Below are 15,010 nucleotides of genomic sequence, written 5' to 3' on the forward strand. Positions count from 1 at the left end.
ATAACAGGTATCACAGAAACGTGGTGGAATGAGGATAATCAATGGGACACCGTAATACCAGGGAACAAAATATATCAGAAGGACAGAACTGGTCGTGTTAGTGGGGAAGCGGCACGAGGAGTGAAAGAAAGCGTAGAATGAAATGAAGTAAAAGTCTTAAATGAACCAAACTGTACCAAAGAATCTCTAGAGATAGTAATCCCATGCTCTAATAATAAGAAGAATACAGCAGTAGGGCTATATTACCGACTACCTGACCAGGTTGGTGATAGTGACTGTGAAATGCTCAGGGAGATTAGAGAGGATATTAAAATAAATAATTCAATAATAATGGGGGATTTAAACTATCTCCATATTGACTGGGTACATGTCACCTCAGGATGGAATGCAGAGATAGTTTCTTGACACCTTAAATGACTGCTTGGAGCAGCTAGTCCCAGAACCCACCAGAGGAGTGGAATTCTTGATTTACTCCTAAGTGGAACACAGGATGTGGTCCAAGAGGTGAATATAGCTGGACCGCTTGGTAATCGTGACCACAATATAATTAAATATAAAGTCCCTGTGACAGGGTAAACACCACAGCAGCCCAACACTATAGGATTTAATTTCAGAAAAGGGGAAGACACAAAAATGAGGAGGTTAGTTAAACAGAAATTAAAAGCTACAGCACCAAAAGTGAAATACATGCAAGCTGCATGGAAATTTTTGAAAGACTCCATAATAGAGGCTCAACTTAAATGTATGCCCCAAATTAAAAAAAACATAGTAAGAGAAACAAAAAAATGCCACTGTGGCTAAACAACAAAGTAAAAGAAGCAGTGAGAGGCAAAAAGGTATCCTTTAAAAAGTGGAAGTTAAATCCTAGTGAGGAAAATAGAAAGGAGCATAAGCTCTGGCAAATGAAGTGTAAAAATGTAATTAGAAAGACCAAAAAAGAATTTAAATAAGTTAGCCAAAGACTCAGAAAGTAATAGGAATTTGTTTTAAGTACATCAGAAGAAGGAAGTCTGCTAAACAACCAATGGGCCACTGGACAATCGAGATGCTAAAGGAGCACTCAAGGACGATAAGGTCATTGCAGAGAAACTAAATAAATTCTTTTAATTGATCTTCTTGGCTGAGGATGTGAGAGAGATTCCCAAACATGAACCATTCTTTTTAGGTGACAAATCTGAGAAACTATCCCAGATTGAGGTGCCCTAAAAGGAGTTTTGATAAACTAAACAGTAATAAGTCATCAGAACCAGACGGTATTCACCCAAGAGTTCTGAAGGAACTCCAATGTGAAATTTCAAAACTACTAACTGTAGTCCATAACCTATTATTTAAATCAGCTTCTGTACCAAATGACTGGAGGAAAGCTAAAGTGATGCCAATTTTTAAAAAGAGCTCCAGAGGTGATCCCAGCAATTACAGGCTGGTAAGTATGACTTACCAGGCTGGTAAGTACTGGGCAAACTGGTTGAAACTATAGTAAAGAACAAAATTGTCAGACACATAGATGAACATAATTTGTTTGGGAAGAGTCAACATGGTTTTTGTAAAGGAAAATCATACCTCACCAATCTACTAGAATCCTTTGAGGGGGTCAGCAAGCATTTGGACAAGGAGGATTCAGTGGATATAGTTAGATTTTCAGAAAGCCATTGACAGGGTACCTCACCAAAGGCTCTTAAGCAAAGTAAGCTATTGTGGGATAAGAGGGAAGGTCCTCTAATGGTTTGGTAACTGGTTAAAAGATAGGAAACAAACTGTAGGAATAAATGGTCAGTTTTCAGAATAGAGAAAGGTAAATAGAAGTGTTCCCCAGAGGTCTGTACTGGGACCAGTCCTATTCAACATATTCATAAATGATCTGTAAAAGGGGGTAAACAGTGAGGTAACAAAATTGGCAGATGATAAAAAACTACTCAAAATAGTGAAGTCCCAGGCAGACTGCAAAGAGCTACAAAAGGATCCCTCAAAACTGGGTGATTGGGCAACAAAATGGAAGATGAAATTCAGTGTTGATAAATGCAGAGTAATGTATATTGGAAAACATAATCCCAATTATACATCTAAAGTGATGGAGTCTAAATTAGCTGTTACTTCTCAAGGAAGAATCTTGGAGTCGTGGCTAGTTCTCTTAAAACATCCACTCAAATGTGCAGCGGCAGTCAAAAAAGCAAACAAAACATTGGCAATCATTAAGAAAGGAATAGATAATAAGACAGAAAATATCATATTGCCTCTATATAAATCCATGGTACGCCAACATCTTGAATACTGCATGCTGATGTGATCACCCCATCTCAAAAAACATATATTGGCATTGGAAAAAGGTTCAGAAAAGGGAAACAAAAATGATTAGGAGTATGGAACAGCTTCCGTATGAGGAGAGATTAATAAGACTGGGACTTGGAAAAGAGATGGCTAAAGCAGAATATGATTGAGATCTATAAAATTATGATTGATGTGGAGAAAGTAAATAAGGAAGTGCTATTTAATCCTTCTCGTAACACAAGAACTAGGGGTCACCAAATGCAATTAATAGGCAGCAAGTTTAAAACAAACAAAAGGAAGTATTTCTTCACACAATGCACAGTCAACCCGTGGAACTCTTTTCCAGAGGATGTTGTGAAGGCCAAGACTATAACAGGGATCAAAAAAGAACTAGATAAATTCATGGAGGATAGGTCCATCAGTGGCTATTAGCCAGGATGAGCAGGGATGGTGTCCCTAGCCTCTGTTTGCAAGAAGCTGGGAATGAGCAACAGAGAATGGATCAGTTGATGATTACCTGTTCTGTTCATTTCCTCGGAGCCACCTGGCAATTGGCCACTGTCAGAAGACAGGATACTGGGCTAGATGGCTGTTCTTATATCACTTCAGGACTGAGGCCCCCGGTACTACCCACTCCAATACTGATGTCATCCTCTCAGCTCTCTGTGGCACCAACATCTTCAGTACTGGGGCATTGTGCAGAATACCTACTAGTCTCTTCAGTACCAGATTCCCTGCTATTGGCAGTAGTGAGCGTGCCTCCCCTGGTACCAACCATTGCTCCTGCACTGGTACTGAGCATAGCCGCCGACTCCGTGGGTGCTCCAGGGCTGGAGCACCCATGAAAAAAAATGAGTGGGTGCTTAGCTCCCTCTGGCAGCCAGATCTCCTCCAGCGTCTCTCACCTGCCAGCAGCCCCACCGATCAACTTCTCCTCATCCCTCCCTGTGCGTCCCACCACTGCAATCAGCTGTTCCGCGGTGTGCAGGAGGCACTGGGGGAAGGAGTGGGGATGGAGTGTGCTCGGGGAAGGGGGCAGAGCTAAGGCAGGAAAAAGTGGGGCAGGAGCAGGAAGAGGTGGGGTGGAGGTGGGCCCTGGGCCTGAGCGGGGGTTGAGATCCCTGGGAAAGGAGGAGCTGGCTCCTGTGGTACTGAGTACTTAAGCAATATTGATCAGAGTTCAGTCTAAGGCATCTCCCAGCCCATCAGCTGGTACAGTTTCTCCTTTCCAGGATGATTGTTCATTCTCCTCCTCAGACTCTGAGGGCAGTAGAGAGGTTTCATTCGCTTCTTCTCTGGGGTCTGGGCATTAAGACCAGCATACACCTGAGAGGGAATCAACGACTTAGTTTAATTATCTCAGCCTATAGAATCTCAAAGAGTTATAGTATTCCCTGGTGTGTTATAGTATTCCCCTTGGTCACCTGCCTCTTATGCTTTCCAACACTCTTGGGCTTATTAGGTTCCATGGGGAATGAGTCACACTAGAAAGCCAGAGTCTGCATCTGAGTCCAGAGCTAGGTCACCTTATCCATCTCACAAGGGGACTCTACAACAAGCATAGTCTGTTTCACAGTCTGCTGAACAGTCTGGTCATGGCTCTGACGAGGAGTCGCAGACAGAAGACCATCCCATCCTAGCATTCATCTCATCCACATCCCCTGTGGAGACTGTGGTTACCTATGTCATCTCCCTTGACTTAGATGACTATAAGACATTCAACAAAAAGCAATATCAAATGATCGAAAATTCTACATCACAGCTCTAAATGAGACTAGGCCCTGTTGGTGAAGCACAATTATATGAACTGAGATTTCATATCTAAATTTGCAGACAAGCTTCTGTCATGCTGTCTGGAATAGCTCATGGTTGTGAGTGCCTAGCTCAGGGAAGACTGTCAGAAAACAGGGCAGACACCCCAAACTAGTGGTGTGTTCTATAATTAGATATCACCGAGCCAGTGACAAATAGGAACTTCTGGATCACTATACCAGTCTTATCATGGAGTCACGGACAGTTCCCATACACTCTCCAATCTATCTTGCCAGCCAGACAAAGTGGATTTTGTTATAAAATAGTTACTTACACCAAAAATCTCATGACATTTAGGTTGCTTCCAGTCCCAAGAAACCAGACATTTACCCCAGATTAGTTGGTACTTTAGGTCTTATACCAAAGATAACACTAGTAGCCAATTCTGTAGTAAACTAACTAAACATTTATTAGCTAAGAAAAGGAAATGAGAGTTATGGAGAGCTTTAAGCATGGAAAATATTTGCACAGGTGAGTCAGAGTTTGTAATTTCAAATGGTGGCAGTGATGTAATAAATTGCCAGTTTTCCAAGTCTTTTCAGGAAGCCCATATTGTCTCTGGGGATCTCTGCCTTGCATCTGGTACCCTTCCCTGTAAGAGTCCAAATAGTCCATAGATGCAGGATCCTTCCTTGAATCCATACTTATAGCTTCTTCTCACAGAAATCAAACTGATAGCATCACTTTACATGTGAACTTTTCCTTTGATTACGGAGAGTAAGGAATGCATTTTGAGTCTTTGACCTTCAAACATCACATACAATGACCACTTTCTTTGAAATTAGCACTTTTCTGTTAAAGTTCTTCGTCTGCATTCCACAAGGCTTCTTTCTTGCTTGATGGCTCATGTGACAGGTTATTTAGTTACAGGAGTATACACTAGGTAAATGTTTGCTACTCTATTATAATGGGATACAAATAAGTGAAAACAATGCAAGTAACATCCCACTAGTTTTCATGAAGTTTAAACACTAAGTACACTCTTATACATTTAACCATCACTTTGATCAATATTAATATACAAGCGAATTGGCCTAGGGTTCTGGCATGAGCTGGCACCTGGTCTGCCAAGTGTCACACCTCCCCAAGGTACTAGGGTGGATTTTAAGTCTTTGGTGGTCAAAGGCTAACTGGTGCTGCGTACTACCCTCCAAGCAGCTATTGATCTACAATTACAGCTTCCAGATTTATGGCTACCTCAGTTGCCAAAAGGAGATCCTCTTGGCTCTAGTCATCAGGGATCCTTAAAGAGGTACAAATTACAACTGAGGATCTTCATTTAAGGGATGTGATACTTTCACTGTGAAAACAATGAAGCTTTACTCTTTCTGAAGAACTCACATACCACATTAAGGTCCTTAGGAATCTATACTCCTGCATCAAAGTGGAAGCACTTTAGTCCTCAACAACAGGAGAGGCACCCAATAAAGACAATTTGAAATTCCAAGAAAGTGCCAAAAATTCCACAAAAGGAAGTAATCTGCATCCACCTCATCAAGGCAGCAAATCTAAGTGCTTGGTCAGGAGCAGTGTACATATTCTTCTGGATATTCCTGTTTTATGCCCTCCTTTTGAGAATCTTTTATTTCATTTTCATTTGATCTGGATCATCATCACTATGGAGCCCTGTACCCTGAAAATCATAGAAATGGGTTATTCCATCCAATTCCAGACAACCCTCACCCACAATCCCCATACATCTTCTCCATCCCTTTTCAGGCCCCCTCTCATGACAGCAGGCTACATCAGGATGTGCAGTCATTTCTAAATCCCAAAGCAGTGGAAGAAGTGCCTCAGGAGAAAGAGGGCTGGTGCCTTATTCTGGACCTGAGGCAGCTGAACACCTTTATTCACAAGCTCAAGGTCAGGAAGGTGGCTCTGTCCTTGATAATTCTAACCCTAAATCCACATGACTGGTACACAACATATGACCGCCAGGATGCTTATTTCCATATAGCAATTTGTCCTGCCCACAGAAGGTATGAAAGTTCAAGTGGGCAATTTGTACTGCCAGTGTAGGTTGCTACCATTTAATCTATTGACAGAATCAAAGATATTCACAAAAATGGCTATCAGTAGTGGCAGCTTATCTCAGAGGACAAGAAGTGCAGGTTTATCTTGTACAGAACATCTGCTACTCTCTTTAGCCTTTTTAACAAAAAAAAGTTAAATCAACAGCTAGATGACCCCATTCAGTGGTCTCTGTTCTCTCTTAGACCTAGAGAGGTGAAAAGTCAATACTAATTCCCATTCAAGGGATAATCGTGGTGTACCTCCAGCATGGCTGAGGCAGTTTTGGTGCTTGAACCTAAAAAAATCTCTCCATCCAATGTACCGTACAGTTGCCTCTCCAGCTAGAGCAGAGGTGGGCAAACTACGGCCTGCAGGACCCTCCTGCCTGGCTCCTGAGCTCCTGGCCCAGGACGCTAGGCCCCGGCCCCTCCCCTGCAGCCTCAGCTCACTGTGCCGCCAGTGCAATGCTCTGGGCAGCGGGGCTGTGAGCTCTTGCCGGGTCTCACAGCTGCAGAGCCACGGCCTGACGTGGTGCTCTGTACTGAGTAGGGGCGTGGCTGGCTCCAGCCAGGTGGCATGGCTGCCTGCCTTGGTGCTCCAGCCACTTGTGCTACAGACAGCACAGTAAGGGGGCAGGGAGCAGGGGGGGGGTTGGATAGATTGCAGGGGAGTTTGGGGTGGTAGTTAGGGGGCAGTGGTGTGGATAGGGGTCGGGGTGATCAGAGGGTGGGGAACAGGAGGGTTGAATGGGGAAGGAGTCCCAGGGGGGCAGTCAGGAATGAGAGGAGGGATTGGATGAGGCATCGGGGGCAGTCGGGGCAGGGATTCTGGGGACAGTCAGGGAGAAGGGGTGGTTGGATGAGGCAGGCATCCTGGGGGTGGTCAGAGGATTTACTGCAGAGAATTCTTTTCTGAGTGCTGGCTGGTGAGTCTTGCCCACATGCTCAGGGTTTACCTGATCACCATATTTGGGGTAGGGAAGGAAAATTAGGGGTAGGGATCACCATATTAGGGGTAGGGAAGGAATTTTCCTCCAGGGCAGACTGGCAGAGACCCTGGAGGTTTTTCGCCTTCCTCTGCAGCGTGGGGCCTGGGTCACTTGCTGGTGGATTCTCTGCAGCTTGAGGTCTTCAGACCACAATTTGAAGACTTCAGTAACTCAGATATAGGTTAGGGGTTTGTTATAGAGGTGGATGGGTAGGGTTCTGTGGCCTGCTTTGTGCAGGGGGTCGGACTAGATGATCATATTGGTCCCTTCTGATCCTAAAATCTCTGAGTCTATGAGTCTATGAGAGGGCAGGGAACAGGGCTTGAATGAGGGCAGGGGTCCCGGGGGGAAGTCAGGAATGAGAGGAGGGTTTGGAGAGGGCAATGGGGGGCAGTCAGGTGCAGGGGTTCCAGAAGCGGTCAGGGAGAAGGGATGGTTGGATGGGGCAAGGGTCCCAGGGGGCAGTCAGGAATGGGAAGAGGGATTGGATGGGGCAGTGGGGGCAATCAGGGACAGGGGATCCAGAGGTTGTCAGGGGACAGGGAGGGGTGGATGAGGCAGGGGTCCCAGGGGGGCCCATCAGGGGGCAGGAAGCAGAGGGAGTCAGATAGGTGGTGGGGCCTGGGCCACACCTGGCTGTTTAGGGAGGCACAGCTTCCCCTAATTGTCCCTCCATACAATTTCAGAAACCCAATGTGGCCCTCAGGCCAAAAAGTTTGCTCGCCCTTGAGCTAGAGGTAATAACTCAAATGGCTTATCTTCCACAAAAGAGATTCCAAGACCTGTCCATCTACCTACAAGTTCATCCCAAGATATTGGTGAGGACTTGTCTCAGACTTTTAGGACACAATGGCCTCCTCCACCTATGTAATTTAATGCAGCATGACAGACTCATCTTCATTGCATGCAAGGTTGGTTGAAGTCTAACCCCAGCTCCAGGTGCCCAACCCCTGGGTCCCCTAACTGTAGCTCCAGGGGCCCAACCCCTCTGTATCAGCCAAGTGGTCATCACCTGGATATGTCAGTGCATGTTCCCACAGAACAATATAGAGGTATTCCACATTTTCATGCCCTCTGGTACCTTGGTTCTTAAAAGACTGTATGAGGGTATATCTCCCAGTCAGAGAATGTCCCACTCCTTGGGATCTAAATATTGTACTGACAGAGTTAATGGGCCCACCCTTTGTGCCATTAGCTTCACAATCACTATTTCATCAAAACAGTCTGCGTGGGAGCAGTACTATCCTCCATAAGGCTAGAAGAGATGCAAGCAGTAGTGCAAGGGCGCTCATGTACAGTTTTTTGTAGAAACTAGGTGTCCTTGAGACCTCACCCAAAGTTTTTTGCCAAAGTAGTCTCTGATTTTTATCTAAACACCATTTTTATACTCCCATCTATGTTTTTCCCCAAGCCACATTCAAACAAAGGTAAGGCTAAGCCTCATGCCCTGGAAGTTCCTAGGTACTCTCTTTCTACAAGGCCAGAACTAAGCCATTTAGGGTATCCCCCAGAATGTTGATGCCTTATGGGTACAGAGTGAAGGGTCAGGCCATTTCAACAAAGAGACTTTCTAACTGGATTTCTACTCATATCCGGCTATGCTATGAGTTAGGAAACGTAGAGCCACCAGTGAGAGTGACAGCTCGCTCTACAAGAGTGCAAGCAGCTTCTGTTGCTGCTTTGAGAAATATTCCAGTGCTGGAGCTCTGTACTTAGGGTCCAGTGCACATAGTTGCCCAGTTTTACTCCACAGAGGAAGTGTCAAAATCTGATGCTAATTTTGGTAGGGCCACGCTTTCTTCATTATTTAGGTAGGCTCCTAGTGCCCATTTCTTATGATATAGGTTATTGCTTGTGAGTCCCAAGAGTGGAATATATATAGGCAAGGACTCAAAGAAGAAGAAATAGTTACTTACCTTACAGTAACTGTGGTTCTTCAAGATATGTTGCCCATATCTAGTCCATGAGCCGCCCTCTTTCCCTGCTATCACAGAGAGTCTCACAACACCTGGTTTCTATATTGGTGAAGGAGCTGAGGAGCAGTTGGGGTTGCCCCACTCTTTATGGAGGCCCAAGGACATTCGTGTTACAGATGTGGCCCCCAAAGGACACTGCTAGCCAAAAGAATCTGAACATGAATGCACTGGGTGCATGTGCACCAACAGTGGAATATATATATGGACAACACTTCTTGAAGAACTACAGTTACTGTAAAGTAAGTGTTTCTTCACCTTTACAAAAGATGTCTTCTCTCTTCCTAACGATGGACATGTCCCCTTCAGACCCAATGCAGATGGCCCACCCAGTTGTCATCCTCCCCAAGAATGCGCACAGAGGGTTTTTCTATAACCAGCATTCTGGCATCAGAAAAGCGTTTTGCTATTTGGTGTGATTAGAAAGTAAGCAGAAAAATGATGGCTCTGAAAACTGATTTTTTTGGCCACTTTCCTTTTGTTTCAGTATGTGCTGACAATGAGAGTGACCTAGAGACAGACCAGCAGATAGACAACTTGTACCTGAAAGCTTTGGAGGGATTTATTGCTGTGGTGACACAGGATGGAGACATGATCTTTTTGTCAGAGAACATCAACAAATACATGGGCCTCACGCAGGTAATCTGTTCCCTACTGCTTTCAAAGAGCTGCCGTTGTCACATAATTCCTAGAAACCTTGACATAGTTTCTCTGTTTTCACTGTGCTTCTGACTAATTCAAATTATGTTTAATAAAGCTGTGATCTCATTCAGTGAAAGACACAGTGAGCAAACGTAGCCCCTGTGTGACACTGTAGCACTCTGAATCAGCACCTTGAGCTGTCAGCCTTTCCGTTTAAACCTGAGGTGCCTGGGTGCAGGATATTCTCAGTGAAGGGTTCTCAGATCTGGAACACCATTTTCCATTTGTCCTGCTAGGCCCCAGATTTGGAGGATATAAGACTGGCCTGTGTTCACAATTTTTTTTTGATAGGGGAGTGGTTTGTTTGGGGTTAGGAGGGATCTTTTTAATGTCAGAGTTATAGTTTAAGGCCAGAAGGGACCATCAGATCATCTAGTCTGACCTCCTGTATGTCACAAGCCACCAACAGCATCCAGCACCCAGCACCCACGCACAAAACCCAAGAGCTGAAATTATACTAAAACATTGTAGCCTGCAGGAGACTAAACTGTTATGTGCCACAGGGAGAGAAGAGGAGGGACCAAAGTGCCCCAGTGCCTGAGGCACTGCCTATGCTAAGATTCACCTGTGGCATGGGAGCCATTGACTGCCATAAGTGCAGGGCGGGGAATGACTGTGCAGAGGTTGCTCAGCACCACATATACCCCAAGGTAGGGGAGTGGCCCTACAAAGACTGTGAGAAGATGGGTCAGGGACAGACAGAGCTAAGGGCCACAGGATCTATCTTGCTCTAATCCAGTGGTCCTTACATACCTTGCACATGGCATTCAGGAGCTGCAGCTGCCATTCCAGTCCAGAGCCTGGAGCAGTGACTGCAGCATGTGTGGGAGAGCTGTGGTGTCATGTTCCCCGGGTTCCCTTGCCCTTCTCCCACATACAGTCTGATTATTTGGATGTTGTCAGTTGGATCCAAAGGTTATTGAAGTCAATGGGCCCTTTGCATTGGTGAAGTGAGTTACCAATCAGTTTAAGGGTTAAATCAAAATGCACAAATGAGTCTACAAGATATAGAATCTAAATAATAGCTGACAAATAACAGTGGGCTAAAATTATTGCTAATATGCACACCATGACAGTTACACACACCGGTGTTGAATTTGGCACGTTGTGTCTCCAATATCATTTCTGGTTTTAATAGTTTAGGGCAGATCTTCAGTCGGTGTGAATAGACTTAGTTTCAGTGACTGATTAGTTTGTTGAGGATATCTAACTCATAGTTCTAAGCTTAAGAATTATTTTGCTGTTACCCAAAATAGCCTCAAAAATGCCCCAGAGAAATCATACCTTAGGGAAACAGGTAAAAAAGAATGTGAGGAACTGAAATGATCATCAAGAAAAGTTCAGGCATGTTGTATTGCTTTTGCCTTTTCTCTGATCGCATTGAATGAATCAGTGTTCCAAAATAGACTGCTGTAATATTAAATTTTATGTATTCTCCTCACTTTTGGCTAAATATATGTATTGTTTCCTGAACAGGTGGAATTAACTGGACATAGCATATTTGACTTTACCCACCCATGTGACCATGAGGAAATTCGAGAGAATCTGAGTTTGAAAACTGGTAAGAAAAAAGTTCAAACTGTTGATGTATTCTTCTTCTTTGCCTTTTAAACACCCCAATAAAGCAACTAATAGATAGAGGAAGTTAGATAGTGGCCACGGGCAAATGAGAATGTTAACGCCTGGAGTAGTATTTGGCATCAGCATCATTTCCAATGTTTTTAAAACTCTGTGATTAAATATAACAGCACTAAGAACTGTGTATTCTGGTGCTTTCTTGTTTCTAACCTAAAACAAACGCAATGTCTTCACTTGCAATAGTTCGCAAAGATTATGTACCTTAGGCTGAAATACTGGTTAAAAATGAACAGGGCTCCCATACCATTTAAGTCTTTACACCCCAAACCTGTGCAAACTGCTCTGCATGGGTAGACCATTGCCCTTGTACAGAGCCCTGCTTGATATTGTGAGGCTCTGCATGGGTACAGGAGTCTGCTCACATGAAGTAGTTTTCATGCTTGAGATCTTAGCATGGAGTTCAAATGGGACTAAAGTGGCAGAAAAGTCTAATATTTTATCCTAGGAGGGGATTTATTTTTCACACTCATGCTAAATATTACTTAAACCAAGAGTGCTCAGGGCGCAGGTCTTGATGTGGAAGGTAACAATTTGAGAACCAAACCATCTGTTGTTATCTACAAATCCTTTATGCTTAAAAATAAAAGAGAGATTTTTTGAAAGCAACAAAAAAAACCCCCAGCCTGTGCAAAAAGCTTATTAGTCAAGAAATTGCCTTTTTTCCTCACCTTAGGTCCAGGCTTTGGAAAGAAAAGCAAAGAGATATCCACAGAGCGTGACTTCTTCATGAGAATGAAATGCACTGTTACCAACAGAGGCAGAACTGTGAACCTCAAATCTGCCACATGGAAGGTATCACATTTTAGCCATAACAAGTTTTATTGATGAAAATCAGACTGTCTTTTCAGCAAGTGCCTTTGTGCCTTGTTATAAAATCATTATTTGTTTCAGGTCTTGCACTGCACTGGACAAGTTAAGGTGTATAACACTTGTCCTCCTCACACGCTGTGTGGGTATAAGGAGCCTCTCCTCACCTGCCTTATAATAATGTGTGAACCTATTCAGCACCCATCAAACATGGATATCCCACTGGACAGCAAGACTTTCTTGAGTCGCCATAGTATGGACATGAAATTTACCTACTGTGATGACAGGTAAAGAATCTGCTGACTGTTCCTTGCCTAGGAAGTTTCTGATTTATCTTTATTAACAAAACAATTAATTAATAGGAAACCACAGTCTTCCTTCGCAGTGTTCTTTGTATTTGAACAGGTTAAATTATTGCACACTAGCAAGAGTGAAATTCTTCCATTGGCTGTTCCTACAATCCTGGAGAGGAACAGTTTTGAGCAATGTCAGTCTCTATTTGGATTTCTAATTTGAAATCAATAGGTTAAGCAGGGATGATTCCTTCAGTGGGTGGCTAGTTTCCCGTACCATAGTTCTCCAAGCCATCCTGAACACTAGGAAAGGAGTTTCTATAAGGTCTCATAGAGTGGGGAGACAATCCCTTTCTTTCCTACCCATACCAACTGTAATCTCCACACAACCTTGGAAAACTGTAATTAAAATTTACCAATTTAGGCACAGAGGGTCAAATTAGGACGTGATGCACAAAGGAAAGATTGTAAAACCCATGTTGGTAAATGCGTGTGAGATTATAGAGGTGAGTCTAGAGCAGTAGTCTCCAACCTTTTTATGTCCAAGATCACTTTTTGAATTTAAGGACAACCCAGGATCTACCCCACCCCTTTCCCAAGGCCCTGCCCCTTCCCCAAAACCCCACCCCACTCACTCCATCCCCCCACCTTCACTGACTTTCACCAGGCTGGGGTAAGGGGTTAGGGTTTAAGAGGGGGTGTGGGCTCTGGGCTGGGGCCGAGGGGTTCGCAGTGTGGGAGCAGGCTCTGGGCTGAGCCTGGGGCAGGAGGTTGGGGTGCAGGAGGGGATACAGGGTGCTGGATCTGGGAGGGAGGTCAGGACCGGGGCAGAGTGTTGGGGTGCAGGAGGGAGTATGGGGTGCTGACTCCAGGAGGCTGGCTCAGGGCTGAGAGTTGAGGTGCAGGAAGGAGTTCGGGGTGAAGGAGGGGGTATGGAGTGTGGCCTCTAGCCGGGCAGCACTTACCTCTGGCGGCTCCCAGTTGGCGGCGCAGTGTGACTGCCAGTAAGGCAGGCTCCCTGCCTACCCTGGCCCCATGCCGCTCCTGGAAGGGCCCAGTGCGCCTCTGCACCCCTGGGAGAGGGTGGGGGGCATGTGGCTCTGCGTGCTGCCCCTCTCTGCAAGCACCGTCCCCACGGCTCCCATTGGCCACCGCTCCCTGTTCCCTGCCAATGGGAGCTGCAGGGGCTGTGCTTGCAAACAGGAGCAGCACGCAGAGGGAGACCCCTCTGCCCCAAGGGGCCATCCTGGCCGCTTCCGGGAGCCTGCCTTAGTGGCAGCAACGATGCACCAGCAGAGATTGCGATCGACTGGGAGATCCTCTAGGACCAGTTGGTGACCTCTTGTCTAAATTGGTGTAACATGCATGACCAGGAAGGATTGGAAGGAGGTGTACTGTACACCAACATAAGTGCTCTCTTGGCTCTAGGGTTGCCAACTTTCTGATGACAGAAAACTGAACACTCTTGCCCTGCCCCCTGCCCCTACCCCACCACTTCTCCGAGGCCCCATCCCTGCTCACTCCATCCTCCATTGCTCGCTTTCCTGCCCCCCGCTCACTCATTTTCACCGGGCTGAGGCCAGGGGGTTGGGGCATGGGAGGGGGTGAGGGCTTTGGCTGGGAATGTGGACTCTGGGATGGGGCTGGGGATGAGGCGTTCAGGATGTAGGAGGGGGCTCTGAGCTGGGGCAGAGGAGGCAGTTCAGGGCACGGGCTTCAAGCAGTGCTCACCTCAGGCGGCTCCTGGTAGTGGCAGGCATGTCCCTGTAGCCCCTAGGTGGAGCCACGGCCAGGCCACTCTGCACACTGCCTCTGTCTGCAGGCGCCACCCCCGCAGCTCCTATTGGCCATGGTTCCCGGCCAGTGGGAGGTGCAGAGCTGGAGCTCAGGGCTGGGGCAGCACGTGGAAGCCCCCTGGCCACTCCTGTGCTTAGGGGCCACAGGAACATGCCGGCTGCTTCCTTAGCCCCTACACTGCCACTGACTGGACTTTTAACTGGAAGCCTGGCAACCCTACTTGGCTCACTTATGCTCACCTCTAAATTGGGCCAAAATCTGCTCCCTGACCCTTTACCATCATGACTGATGATAAGGGGGAAAAATGAGATTTTTACTCTCAAATCTAAAATAAATACATATTCTCCTTTGGCAAGTAGAATATTGCAAGCTCACTGTTAGAAGACGAGACAATTCAGAGCAATAGCATTTTCCCTTTAGGTCTTAAGAGCTTTACTGGTAACATAAATCCATTTTTGTTGTTTTTTAAAAAGTGAGTTAATATATGGGCTTGTTCCTAGAGCCCTTACTCATGTGCTTTCCTGTATTTTGTGGATACAAATTAAGTGCTGTTTTCTGGGTCACTTGGATCAGTATGTTACCAGCTGGCTAATCCCGTAGGGATAGAATTTTCCAATGGAGAATTTGTAAGAATTCTGTAATAGGTTTGCTACAGCTATAAAGCAGAGATGCATTTCTTTTGCCAAGTGAAAGGCAATTAATCTTTGATGTTTATTCTTCCC

The 15,010-nt window shown here is 45.4% G+C and overlaps 1 protein-coding gene across 2 annotated transcripts in view; it reads left to right on the forward strand.

Moving 5' to 3' along the window:
• The window catches only part of EPAS1 (endothelial PAS domain protein 1), a 148,427-nt gene that overhangs the window by 89,815 nt on the left and 43,602 nt on the right, over nucleotides 1–15,010 (forward strand). For both annotated transcript variants that reach the window (XM_030557689.1, XM_030557691.1), the window contains exons 3-6: nucleotides 9,539–9,690; nucleotides 11,230–11,314; nucleotides 12,065–12,183; nucleotides 12,283–12,485. In XM_030557689.1, coding sequence (XP_030413549.1) covers nucleotides 9,539–9,690; nucleotides 11,230–11,314; nucleotides 12,065–12,183; nucleotides 12,283–12,485 — 559 coding nt within the window. The remainder of the gene's footprint in view (nucleotides 1–9,538; nucleotides 9,691–11,229; nucleotides 11,315–12,064; nucleotides 12,184–12,282; nucleotides 12,486–15,010) is intronic.

Source organism: Gopherus evgoodei, chromosome 3, assembly GCF_007399415.2.
Source record: "Gopherus evgoodei ecotype Sinaloan lineage chromosome 3, rGopEvg1_v1.p, whole genome shotgun sequence".
In the NCBI taxonomy this organism is placed as follows: Eukaryota; Metazoa; Chordata; order Testudines; family Testudinidae; genus Gopherus; species Gopherus evgoodei.